Source organism: Thermothelomyces heterothallicus (assembly GCF_042370625.1).
Source record: "Thermothelomyces heterothallicus CBS 202.75 unplaced genomic scaffold P884_scaffold_25, whole genome shotgun sequence".
NCBI classification, from domain to species: domain Eukaryota; kingdom Fungi; phylum Ascomycota; class Sordariomycetes; order Sordariales; family Chaetomiaceae; genus Thermothelomyces; species Thermothelomyces heterothallicus.
Genome location: NW_027192586.1, coordinates 219,451 through 231,261, shown reverse-complemented (window position 1 = coordinate 231,261; position 11,811 = coordinate 219,451). Strand labels below are relative to the sequence as shown.

The 11,811-nt window shown below is 57.9% G+C and overlaps 4 protein-coding genes across 4 annotated transcripts in view; 1 reads left to right on the top strand and 3 right to left on the bottom strand.

The window, feature by feature from the left end:
• Positions 1–180: 180 nt before the first annotated feature.
• P884DRAFT_208334 (uncharacterized protein) lies at positions 181–1,956 on the bottom strand (the record flags this gene model as incomplete). Its single annotated transcript, XM_069438863.1, has 2 exons — positions 181–405; positions 490–1,956. The coding sequence occupies 2 exons, from the start codon at positions 1,954–1,956 to the stop codon at positions 181–183; spliced, it is 1,692 nt and encodes a 563-aa protein (XP_069294868.1).
• Positions 1,957–7,066: 5,110 nt separating this feature from the next.
• On the bottom strand, positions 7,067–9,355 carry P884DRAFT_302257 (protein-tyrosine phosphatase-like protein; the record flags this gene model as incomplete). The annotated part of the gene is made up of 3 exons (XM_069444925.1): positions 7,067–8,691; positions 8,831–9,133; positions 9,298–9,355. The coding sequence occupies 3 exons, from the start codon at positions 9,353–9,355 to the stop codon at positions 7,067–7,069; spliced, it is 1,986 nt and encodes a 661-aa protein (XP_069294867.1).
• A 735-nt stretch (positions 9,356–10,090) lies between these two features.
• P884DRAFT_331833 (transcription factor Pcc1-domain-containing protein) lies at positions 10,091–10,854 on the top strand. Its single transcript, XM_069445746.1, has 2 exons — positions 10,091–10,216; positions 10,337–10,854. Exons 1-2 carry the CDS (start codon positions 10,179–10,181, stop codon positions 10,623–10,625), a joined length of 327 nt encoding a protein of 108 aa, XP_069294866.1. The 5' UTR covers positions 10,091–10,178; the 3' UTR covers positions 10,626–10,854.
• Positions 10,855–10,980: 126 nt separating this feature from the next.
• Positions 10,981–11,811, bottom strand: part of P884DRAFT_208143 (WD40-repeat-containing domain protein) — a gene marked incomplete at both ends in the record, with an annotated part of 1,366 nt that continues 535 nt past the window's right edge. Inside the window, one exon of the mRNA XM_069438849.1 lies at positions 10,981–11,641. Coding sequence (XP_069294865.1) covers positions 10,981–11,641 — 661 coding nt within the window. The remainder of the gene's footprint in view (positions 11,642–11,811) is intronic.

The following is an 11,811-nucleotide window of genomic DNA, read 5'->3' as shown; positions in this document are numbered from 1 at the left end:
GGGGGAGGGAACCAGCCGCTCCTCCTGATATTGCCTTGCTTGGAAAGCTTGGGAAGATTTCGCCAAGTTACTGAACGAAAGGGGTTGTTCGTTCGGTGTGGGTGGATGGATGGATGGATGGATGGATGGATGGATGGTAGGGTGGAAGCGAGGGTGAACAAAGCCGTCCACATCCACTTTTCACGAACCGCGAGCTCTCTTCGCGGCAATCTCGGGGCTATCCACAGGCGGGCTGCTCGGGGAGACGGTTCGTTTCGCGCCCCTCCCCCCTTTGCCGCCCCTTCCACGGCCGCCGCCTCCAATCTGGCTGCTGCTGCTGCTGCTGCCGCCGCCACCCCTTCCGCGTCCGCGAATAGCGCTCGACGGCCGGACGGGAGTGAGAAATTGCACGCTGGCGTTGCCGCTCTCACTACTACTGCTGCTGGTGCTGCTGGTGCTAGTGTTGCTGGACCCGCCGCCGCCGCCCGGTTCGGTGGGAGGATGTTGGACGATTCCCGGCGGCGGGGGTTGTTGGTCCGGAGGCAGCAGCGGCGGCGTCTCGCTGCGCCCGACGCGACGCGGGTCGCTTGCTTCGTCAACACGTTGTTCGGTTGTGCAATGGCTCCGCATGCGCTCAATCAGGCAGCGCATGTTGGCCACGTAAGACGGCGGGGCGCCGCGTACGCCGACGCGGTCCATGATCTCTTCGAGCGCGTCGATGAACTGGCTCTGGTCGGCGAGCATGTCCAGCGCCGAGTGGACGAAGCCCGTGTCGCGGTCCCCGATGAGGGGCCCGTACAGGTCGCGGTGGCTGACCACCGCCTTCAGGATGACGACGAGAGACCGTGCCGCGGACGACCGTGCCGACTCGGTTAGTGGACTGGGGCCTCGGGAGACGAGCTTCTCGATCTTCTTGACGCTGCGCTGGATCTGAACACATGCCCAGTCTGCGTTTCGGGGTCCGTCTGCGCGTCTCCACCACCCCTTCTCGGCAACTTCTTCTGGGGGTCCCCCGGTGCTCGAGCATGCATCCAGCTGCCGGATGATGTGGATCACTCGGTGTTGAATACTTCGGAATGGGTCGACGGCAGGGTCGGATGGGTTGAGTTCGGAGCGCACCCACTCGGCGAGGGAGTGGGAGGCGAGGATTAGGGAAAACAGGGTCGCGCCCAGATCGCCACGGCGTATCAGAGTGTCCCGGCCGTACGAAACTTCTAGGTCCGGCCTGTACTCGTCGAGCTCGCCGGGTTGGATGCCCGCCACGGCCGCGACCATTTCCCTAGCCTCCCGCACGCGAGCGGGGTTTGGAGCGATCACGTCGCTGTCGGGCTCGGACGCGTCGCAGCGGAGATCGTCGGCGAGGATGTCGAGTCCGATCTGTGATATCTGGTCGAAGGGGTCTCCCAGTTCCTCGGGGAAGCCGAACTCGGTCAGCGTCAGCTCCGAGTCAGGATCGTGGTCGAAAAGCGCTTGCTTCGAGATCCTGTCAAAGAGCCAGACGAGATGCTTGCAGGGCCGCGCTCCTTGATACCGAGCATCGGGGCATTCGCACCGCGGGGTCGAGAACCTCCCGCTCCTCCGGGAGCCGATCCGGACGGAGCAAGGCACCACCTCGTGCATCTGGAAGGCATAGAAGAAGCCGTTGCCTTCAGGATCCTCTTCCCTGATGCCGCAGAGTTCCAGCGAGATCTGAGGCGGCTCCTTGACCCGTGCCTGGTTGAACAGCCCCTTAACCATCTGCCGGGCTCTCGGCGAAAGGCGGGAGATGTTGTACCTGAGCCCCGTCGGCGACGGCACAGTGTCTGTCCCTTCTTCTTCTTCTTCTTCTTCTTCATCTTCATCGTCCCCTTCCATCTCCCAGTCTCTCGTGTCGGAGGGATGCTCCGAGTCCGGCATCGGGGCACTTGCGCAGACCGACTGCATTCGGGTCTGGGACCCAGTGGTGGAGGCGGCGCACTCGAGAGAAAGCCTGCTCATTCGCGTAGTTGGGGAGACGGACATCGGCCCCCCAGAGAGGAATAGGAGGACGAGAAGAACGAGAAACCAGCAGAGATAGCGTGGCAGAAGCCGGAGCCGAGAGAATCAGGGTGTATCGCAAGCGGGAGCATCAAGGCACTGAAATGCAAGCGAAGCATGCCTTATATATGACCTGCGAGGTGGGACACCAGTGGTACATACATATATATACATACATTGGTACACACATCACACCCAGGGCGGTCCGTGACGACTAACCCGAGTGCCTGGCCGGCCCAAGGGGTTGGACGAGGACAGGATGCGGCCATGGACAAGGCGCGGGGGCTGTTGGTTGGCAGTCTTCATTGAGTGGCCGCGGGGGGAGGGTTGAACGGACGACATCGAGGAGGATGTGGCCCGATCACCAGTTGGGTCGATCTGCAGTGTGCCTGAGCCACGGGAATGCCCAGGTCGAACCGGTAGTGGCACCAAAGATCGAGCATCTTGTTCCAGGTTCCCCCCCCCAAATTCCTATAGCGCCCTGCATTTTAGATTACCTTGGTAACCTCCAGAGGGAGCCCACGGTTGGGGTGCCTGGAGGTATCGGAGAGCGAGACGGTGCACGGGTCGGCGACTACAGCATCAGTATGCAGCGGGTGGTGACTGTTCTGACATCTCGGGTGGGTGCAGCCGTATTGGGACTTTTCCCTATGCCCAACATGTTCGTCCTCACGCGACCGAAAAAAAACGTCGATTGGCCAAAGACGAGATGAGCAAGTGGTGGGCGGCGTGGGTTAGCGAAAATTAACGGTCGGCAGAGCGGGAAAGCCATGCCAGGCGAAGCACATGGGGAGATCTTGCGAGCCGCGAACCGCTGTCTGCATTTAGCACGTCATAGCCGTCACTGCCATCGCGGCCGTGCCCATGCTTCGGACCTTTTTTTGGGCCATTGACCCTTTGGTCTTCTGAGCGATTGACCCCCTCGGCTGACCACCAACAAGCGACGTGAGAGACTGACGGATTCGGCAGTTCCAAGTTGGCGAGCGCGCGGGTGGGGGGAACAGCCAAACCGTTCGAAATCTGTGCACGGCGTGCTTGTCTTGGGAGATGGGTTACAATGGCGGAGTAAACGTCGCAGGAAGCGAGTATACCTTGGCCTTCACAAGAAGCTGCGCCTCTGGTACCGTGCTCGCCGGGTTCGTGATGCAGGGTTCAACCCCTCAGTCAGATGAGAGTGCGTGGTTCCAGTTGACGGATGACTGACTGTGTTACCTGTTCGCTCTCAGTTACGCTTTCCAGGCGCCCTCTGTTTTTCTTGGCTGCGGCTTCCCTTCTCGGGTATGTGTATGTATCTACGGATTACACCAAGGCCACAGCCAGGCCCGTTTTCGAGACCGCATTTGGTCTGTGCATCAACTTCGCCACCTAGATTGAGGCTCCATGATTGGCTGTCGGGTTGGTGGAACCTCAGCCCTGCGGCGCTCTCCTGCATCCACACCGTTCCAGGCACGACTGACCGACTTACCTTACTGCTACCTGCATCTCGACCTCGCTCCTTCCCGTCAGCAACTCGCTCGTCTCTGCCTTGGCCATCTGGAGGAGCAAAATGAGCCTTGCGCCCCAACGCCTTGCTTGGTCAATGATATTCTTCCCCCCTAATACAAGAAAGTGGATGCGGCCGCTTTCCTGCGATCGTGTCTAGGTATCATCACTTGGTCGCATCACTTGGTCGCATCACTTGGTCGCCCTCGATCGTACCAACTTCATGGTTCATTGCCATCCTCGCGCATTCGATTCGCTTCGCCCATCTTCTCGGGCTGCAGAGCTTAGGTCTTCTGCCTTAGCTTCATCACCGTTTCGTTTGTCATCGCATCATCCAGACGCGAAGCGGTTGAGGGAAAATGGGGCAGGGGGAGGGCAAAACCGTTTTGATGCTGGTCCAGCCAGGTAACCAGCCCTCCAGCTCTCCAGACATTTCTTTGGGCACATCTCTTGCACAGCATCTTTGATCAAGCGACAGCCCCACGCTTACCACGGCCTACATTTTCCATGATCTCCACTGCGAAAACCTCGCAGAGTCGGTTGGCTCTCACATCAGCGTCGCTCCCCTCGAGGTAACCCGAGGTGCACGCCTACAAGCAACTCGGGACCCGGGTCGCCACCATCGCACATACAGGGCTTCGCCTCACCAAGATGCTAAGTTCTGACTAGTCACTGTGAGTTGCCCCGGGCATAGATGGCCGCTGTTGGTACCGGCGGGAAGCAGTCATTGTGGCGGTTGCGTCCGCTCACAGGTCGCCTGTCTATTCTCGGGAAGGCGTCAAGCTGGTCAGCTGCATTCCCATGCCACATACTCGTGCTAGAGCGGACGAGGCTGGTGCGCACTGCAACCAGCCGTTGGCCCAGCGTCCCCGCGCCGTGCCGTTGGCGCCCTGGGTCAGGTCGCCCCAAGGGCCTGGTAACACGGGTCGCTTATCGCGTCAAAATTGCCCAGTCAGCCTTCTCACAGCGAACATTCTCTCATTGCGTTCCCGGATCGGTCGGTTCCCGGCAAAGCGTCTTGCTTGCCAACCCACCACGAACGCATGGAATGATTCTTTGTCTGGTTCCTCAGGGGCGCCCTCGACAAGGTACATGCATGAAAAGATAATTGTGAACAGGACACGTCTTCACCTGCGCAGCTCAGGAGACTGAGAACTGCCTATGCCATAAGAACTCGACATCCGAAATGAGTGCCAGAATCACGGGAGCCAGTGATGGTCCCAGTGCGGAGCATCACGCTCTGTAGCTTATTTAACTACTACTCTGGTACCTTAGTTGAACCACAGGGTACTGTCGATCTTCCAAAACGGGCTTCTCGCTTGCGCCCCATCACATGGCAGGGCTCTTGTTTGGGGCCGAAGGCGGGACAGAATGATGTTTTTGAGAAGGCCTGTCGAGGCTCTAGGGTTTGATGCCTGGCTGACAAATTTGAGAGGGAAGGGAAAAAAAGGAGAAGAATCAGGCCGGAGTGACTCTGCGTTTAGATGAGCAGGAGATCATCGAACCGCTACGTAACAAGACAGCATTTACCTGCCTCTGTCCGAAGGAGGCATCGATTAAGTACAAAGTACTCTCTGTAAGAGCAATCATAGTGTACTATACATGTTGATGGTACCTGGAAGATACAACCCCTATCAAACATGTTCTTGTACAATTGAAGAGACTACAAGTATTCCAGACATATAGATTACTTTTCTTCACTACGAGTTGGCTCAGAGTCGTGGCTAGGCTTTCTCAGGGAGGTTAACCCCCGTTTCGTGGTAGCCGTCGAGCTGTTTGTCCGGATCATGTACATACATACAGTACAGTACCCAATTGAGAAGAAAGCCGCTGATAGGCCAGAAACCGCACGGGGTGGGATTAAAAAAAAAAAAAAAAAGGAGGGGGGGAGGGGGGTGGTTGTCCCGTCCTGCGTACGTTCGTCCAACAAGGTAGGTCAGGCCGATCCCCCAGGCCCGGTCGCCTCGCTCGGCCGGTCCCGGCGGCGCGGTAAGGTGCCGGTTGTAGCTCCGTACTTAACATTACGTATGTACGTCCGTACATACATACCTACACACACGTATGTTGTACTACTACTATCGGCGCCCACCACTACACATTCACACCCAGAGATTCAACCAGCAAAAGCCGAACGGAAAGGCTGCAGGTGTTGGGAGAGAGGGGGGGGGGGGGGGGGAAACCGAAAGGCCAAGATTAGGTGGCAGTGAATCTGCAAGTCTACCCATATCCATCCCAGCTTGAGAACTCTACCATCCTTTCCACCCTACAGAGGGATCGGGACGAGGGGGGACGAATGTGAGCAGACAAGGAAAAAAAAGGGGAAAGAAAAAGAAATTAAATTAAAACGAGATAAAGGTATTCTCAGATAAACAGAATTAAAAAATAAAAATAAAATGAGAGAGAGAGAGAGAGAGAGAGAGAGAGAGAGAGAGAGAGAGAGAGAGAGAGAGAGAGAGAGAGAGAAAGAGAGAGGCTTGATTCACTTTGTTACTGCCTTGCTGAAATCTCCCTGGTTGCTCGGAACTTCAGTGCTGCTCCGCCCATTTCTGTTTTGAGAAGCACCACTCTGATTCGGTGTTTATGAGCCAGATCATCTGGACAGGCGCTGACAAGTCGAGCAGAAAACATATCATCCGTCGACCACTACAGTCCGACGCTCAAATAAGAACGACGTTGGCAGGCAGACAGACACGCGGAAGAAGGATTTGAGTCGATACTGTCGTATTGCTGCAAGCCAGAAAAACACAAGCTAAACCCAAATGCAATACCGTACCCCCCAATACAAGGCAGCACATCAAAAAATGCAGCACTAGTACGACAGGATGAAGTCGACACAACAACCCAAACCCAGGCCGCCCGCCCATGGGAACGTCTCCAAGAGGAACCTTTTCTCCTCCCTTCCCCGCCATAAACAAACCCAGAACGCCGACGGTCCCGTTCAAAGACAGAAAGACAACCACAAGAAATCAAGCAACACCCTCTAACCCCCCTTTCCCCATTTTCCCCTCTTCCCTGTGTATCGTGACTGGCCCGGCTCAGCGAGCAGATAGAAGCCGTCTCCTCAAACCACAGCCAACTTATCTATCACACTGTGGCGAATCACCGCCCCCAAGGGGAGGGTAGTAGGACATGAAGTAGCCCAAGAAGGTGAGCTTCAAGCTTCAACTGCCGAGACCTAATGACGACAGACCACGGCAGGAAGAGCATCGTAAAAGCCTTGGGAAGGTAAGGGTGTTGTCGTGGATCGAAAAACGAACGGGCTAAGGCGACGAGATTCCTGCCAAAAAATGTATGCATTATACGACGATAGAATGGACGCTCAACTCCACCCGAAAAGGTCACCATTTCAAACCATCCTTTTTCCGCAACGCCAGGTATGCAGCAAATGTAGGATTCGATCCGCATAACCAACCACGGAACAAGTCGGAGAGATGATTAGGTTGGAGAATGTAAAAGATGCCCAGGATCATCATGGTCGTCATAAACTTCGTGAACAACAGTCGCGTCGTGACAAAGGGGGCTTTGGGCGTGCGCAGAGATAGGACCATGACTCGATATGCTCACAATCCCCTCTCCGTTTTCTGCCGCCTTACTGCGCCCCGCTGACCTTGCGTGCGGTTGCCGCCATGGGAGAGACATTACCGACACTCCCGACGCGGCCGCTGGTCTTGCGGACACCGGCCTCCCGGACCCCGGATCCGCCGGCGGCACGCTTGGGAGAGCCGCTGGACCCTCGAACCTTGGCTAGGACTCCCGAGGCCGAGGTGGCGCGCTGGGCTTGATCGTACGACTTTGTCTTTGGCGTGGCCATGCCGATGTTCTCAATGTCGTTGGACGCGTCGTTGTCGATGACCTGGTACATTGCCGTCGCCGTCGCCGTCGCCATCGCCGTCGTCATGGTAGTGGTCTGGTGACTGGCCGACCGTTCCCGGTGTCCCGGCGAGACCGAGGCAGAAGCCTTGCGGTGCGATCGCATGCGCAGGTTCCACTCCTCGTCGGACTCGGCTGCATGCGAGCGTCGCGTCGACGACGCGACCTCGGGCTCGATCTCGTGATCCACGCTTTCTTCCTCGACCGTCGGCACCGCATTCGTGCTGCGACTGTAAGGATGATGGCGGTCGACGCCACCCCGCTGGGTCTTGCGCGGCTGGCCCGGTGTCGGCGCGGGGAGGTAGTCTTCTTGCACGCCAATGCTGTTGTCACGAGCCTGGTCATGCTCAATCTCCCCAAGCGGCGTCCGCACACCACCCCGGTTGGGAGGCGTTGACGTCCCGTTCTTGCTCGAGCTGCGGCCGAGGTGCGTCTTTTGCATCGCACGAACGGGAGTGCTAGGCTGGTGGTTGCCGTTGGCCTGGGCGGCTGCTGCGGCGAGGGCCGCCTCCTTGCGGAGCTTCCGCTCGACTCGCTCCTCCACCCACCATTCGCGGAAGGTTCCCTGGTTCAGGTGCAGCCAATGTTGCTGGGGGCCGACGACCATGCCGGGGCGCATGAAGCGCATGTACGAGATGATCTCGTTGGCCGTGAACCCGTACCGGTAGATGAGATAGGCACCGATCAGACAGCCGGTGCGCCCGAGGCCGGCCTTGCAGTGAACTGCAATTGCCTTCTTCTTGACCGTGATCATCTCGTGCGCCATGCGGATGAACTTACGAACCATCGACAGGGGCGGGCAGGTGCCGTCCTCAAAGATCATGTCGACATGTTGTATCCCGAGCGCCTCAAAGTACGCCGCGTCGTAGAGGACCGAGTTCAGACGCACCACGAGGCCAATGTTTCTCTCCTTGAAGTGCGTCAGAACGTTCTTGAACGGTTGGCCGAGCGTTGGGTGAGCATCCACTGCGGCCAGCGTCTTTGGCAGCGCTTCCCAGGCCTCGGTTCCCTCCACGGTGCGGGCGGAGGGCGTGCTCTGGGGCGAGGCGAAAGCGAGGAAGTGGGGAGTGATCCAGTTGAAGTCGCCCTGCTCGACACGCTCAAAACGCTCGTATTCGTCGAGATCAAAGGTCTCGAGAACACAGCATCCCTCCTCTTTCGCTTTCCAAACCCCATACACGACATCCTGCACGGTGATTCCGTAGTCTGCTTGACTATAGCCAGCGTCTCTGAAGGGCATCAGCGGCGGGTCGACCTGGGCAATCGGTGCTAGCGCGAGGTGGGGTGGCCACGACTGGATGAGAACCATATAGCACGCGAGCAAGCAAGAAGCATTGGCACGGCCTAAGAACCCCCAAGGTCAGCAAGTTCATCCATCCATCCATCCATCCATCCATCCATCCCAGCAGACAAGCAAGCAAGCAGCAAGCAGAGGAAGCAAGGTAATGACCCAAAAAAAAAAGGCGGGGGGGAGCACACATACTACGCGGGTCTGCCTTGCTCCAAAACACAATTGGCCTGTCCTTGTTCTCCTCGGCACCCAAGATCTCGTGGAACTGCAGGGCAAAGCGGTAGAGGTGGCCAATGTGAAGCGGGCCAAAGTCGTGGTGGAAGGCATTGTAGAGGAGGGTGTCGTCTACGGTGAAGTAGAAGGGCTGCTTCTGGCGGGATTGCGTCTCGAGCGCCCGTTGGGACCTCTTGCTCGGCGAGCGCGGAGGTGGGTCGGGGTAGGGGAAGACGGTGTTGGCATCGGGGGCTTCGACGTAGGATGCGAGATAGAGGCGGTCTGTGACGGTCAGCAACGTGCTGGGCAAGGCGCAGGGGGGGATGTGTTGGGCAACAACGCGACCGAGACCCATGCTTGCCGGGCGGGGAACCAGCAATAACAAAACAAGAACTCGACGGGGGAGCGGGCGAGGCGGGTGGCCAATTCGACGACAGACGACATACCGGGAATATATTCGATGATCTGCCCCAGATTACTGGAGTATCGAGCCGAAGGAGCCATCCCGTCGAGGCTCCGCGATGCCGCTGGAATTCGGAGAGGTCGAGGGAGAAAGTGCTGCCCTCGCGCCCGTGGGCATGTACCGTAGCGATCAAGCCAAGCTTGCCTGCTCGCTAGGCTTCTCTAGAGTGACGAGGGAATGCAGCAGCGTTGTTTCTGGTTGCACTTTACCAGAGCTGTTTGCGCAAGCGGCAAGGTACTGAGACGGGAAGGTGCAGAGTTGATTGAATGTTTACACGCGATGTTGTTCTGAGAATCGGGAAGGAACCGAATGCACTCCTCTCGGATACCGGTGCGAGCGGAACTCGAGACACGAGGCTGGCGAGATGACGACCTGTTTCAATGACAGATGCGACAGGGAAGGAGGGAGATGCGGGCAGGCGCTGTGTGATGAGGGCGCGGTTTTGTATGGATGCCGGGGCGGTGTTTTTGATTTGGAGTTGTTGTTATGACCCAGCTTCGGGAATCCCCAGTGCTGAACATTGTCAGCCAATCAGCACTGCAGACTCTGCGTCTGGGGCCTGGTCGCCATGACAACGGGAATGGGCCAGGCGTTAGTTAGTTAGGCGGTGGAGCCGTCGGAGCGGTTGGACAGGGGCCGGCCCGCCGCCGCTCTCTTGACGCCCTTCCTGCAGCTTCAGTGACGTTATCTTATCGCAGCATGTTATAGGCAAGGCCGTTGCCCCACCATTGCACGCTGCTAGGAAATCATTCCCAATGTTCCGTCACTCATTCCACTTCAAAAGCTCACGAGAGGTGACTCGAGGAAACCACCCCAAGACGCACCGCGGGCCAAAAGATTCTTCCGTTGATGGAAACATAAAACATGGCGACCGACACGTCAACCGGGTTCCCCTGCGCGCTGTACGTTTCGCCCTCGGACTTGCTACAAGGGTCCATACCTGCGACTTGACACTTCTTGCGCATGGATCAAAGTAGAGACTTACCCCGCTAACCTCGGCATCGCTCTCTCGCCTTTCGCAGGACCCTCGACGTTCCCTTCCCCGACGCGCGCCTCGCCTCGGTCGCCCTGCAGGCGCTCAGGGTTGACAAGGAGCTTTCGTCGCTGGTGCAGCGCGAGCTCTCAGCTGTTGCCACGGAGGGGTCGTCAGACCCGACGGTTCTTCGAGTCGAGTACAAAGCCGCGACCAACCGCATGCTGCGCGTCGCCGTCAACTCCTTCCTAGACAGCCTGGCCTTGGTATTGGAGGTCCAGGAGGAGCTCGACGTAGATGCGGTAGAACAAAGACGGCGACAAGGAACGAATGCATGAGCGTTGAAGAATAAGGCGGGTTCGAAATATACGAACCCTCCCCACCCCCCGGCGCCTTTTGTCCAAGATTCTCTTGTCGCGTTTGGCGCATCGTCGGGACGAGCACATCACACCGCTCCGCGGGAAGAGGGAGCAGCAAGCACTGCGCCCGTACATAAAGACCGGGCCAGCATGGGGCACACATCTCTCCGAGCCCATGGCGACCTGGGAAGAGGGAAAAAAAAAAAAAGAAAACAACGTCTCGATTGAAAGGGGTATCGTGACGCAAGCTCAAGCTGTTCGCGCAGCTAAGAAGAACCCAGTCATCTCACGTACTCTGTGACCGTCCTTTATAATTAACCACCCCCTCCCCCCGTTACAACTGTTCCTCCTTGACGTGTTGTCCCGGCGACACCGCCGCAGCCGCAGCCTCGGCCTCGACCTGCCGTTGCAGCTCCTCATCCGCCGCCGCCACATCCGGCATCTCCCCGTCCAGGAGATGCCCATTGACGGCGCCGTACCTGTCGGAATCGCCATCCTCCCGCTTGACATGTCCCCCCCTCCTTGGGCGGTGCCGGAACACCTTGATGGATCCGTCCTGGCCGGCGCTGACCATTGTGCCGCCGTGGACGTCCACCCAGAAACACACTCCCTTGTGCGCGGCCTTGATGCGCTGTAACACCTCTTTGCTTTTTACGTCCCAGATGACAATGTCGCCGTCCTCGCTCGCAGATGTGATGAAGGCCTGCTGCCGGACATCCTCGCCGTCTGCGTTGTCCTCCGCAGCCAAGTCGTCGTCGTCGTCGCGGTCAGTAAGCACGCCGAAACAGCCTCCGATCGAGTACCCCTGGTTCGTATGGCCCTGGTATGTCTTCTTTACGGACCCCGAGACGTAGTCCCACAACCGGATGGAGCTGTCGAGGCTGAAGGCCAGCACGAAGCGGCCGTTTGGGCTGAAGCAGACGTTGGTGACGGCGGGGTTGTCCTCGTGTACCAGTGTACGCAGGCACTGGCCGGTATAGGTATCCCAAATGCGGCTGGGAGCCAGCGCGGTCAGCCTCCGTGTTGCGCAGTTTTGGTGGGAAAAAGTTGGGTGGATAATGAGGGAGGGAATGAAACAAGACACACTGCTACTACTACTACCACCACCACTACTACTACTAAATGGGAAAATGGGAGGTAGAAGAAGCGAAAAGAAAAGGGGGGG

Bases quoted from the DNA above. Each gene is read 5' to 3' on its own strand.
- P884DRAFT_331833 (XM_069445746.1), top strand. From the start codon at position 10,179: ATGGCGACCGACACGTCAACCGGGTTCCCCTGCGCGCT. The intron at 10,217-10,336 runs GTACGTTTCGCC...CGCCTTTCGCAG, and splicing joins ACCGGGTTCCCCTGCGCGCT to GACCCTCGACGTTCCCTTCC.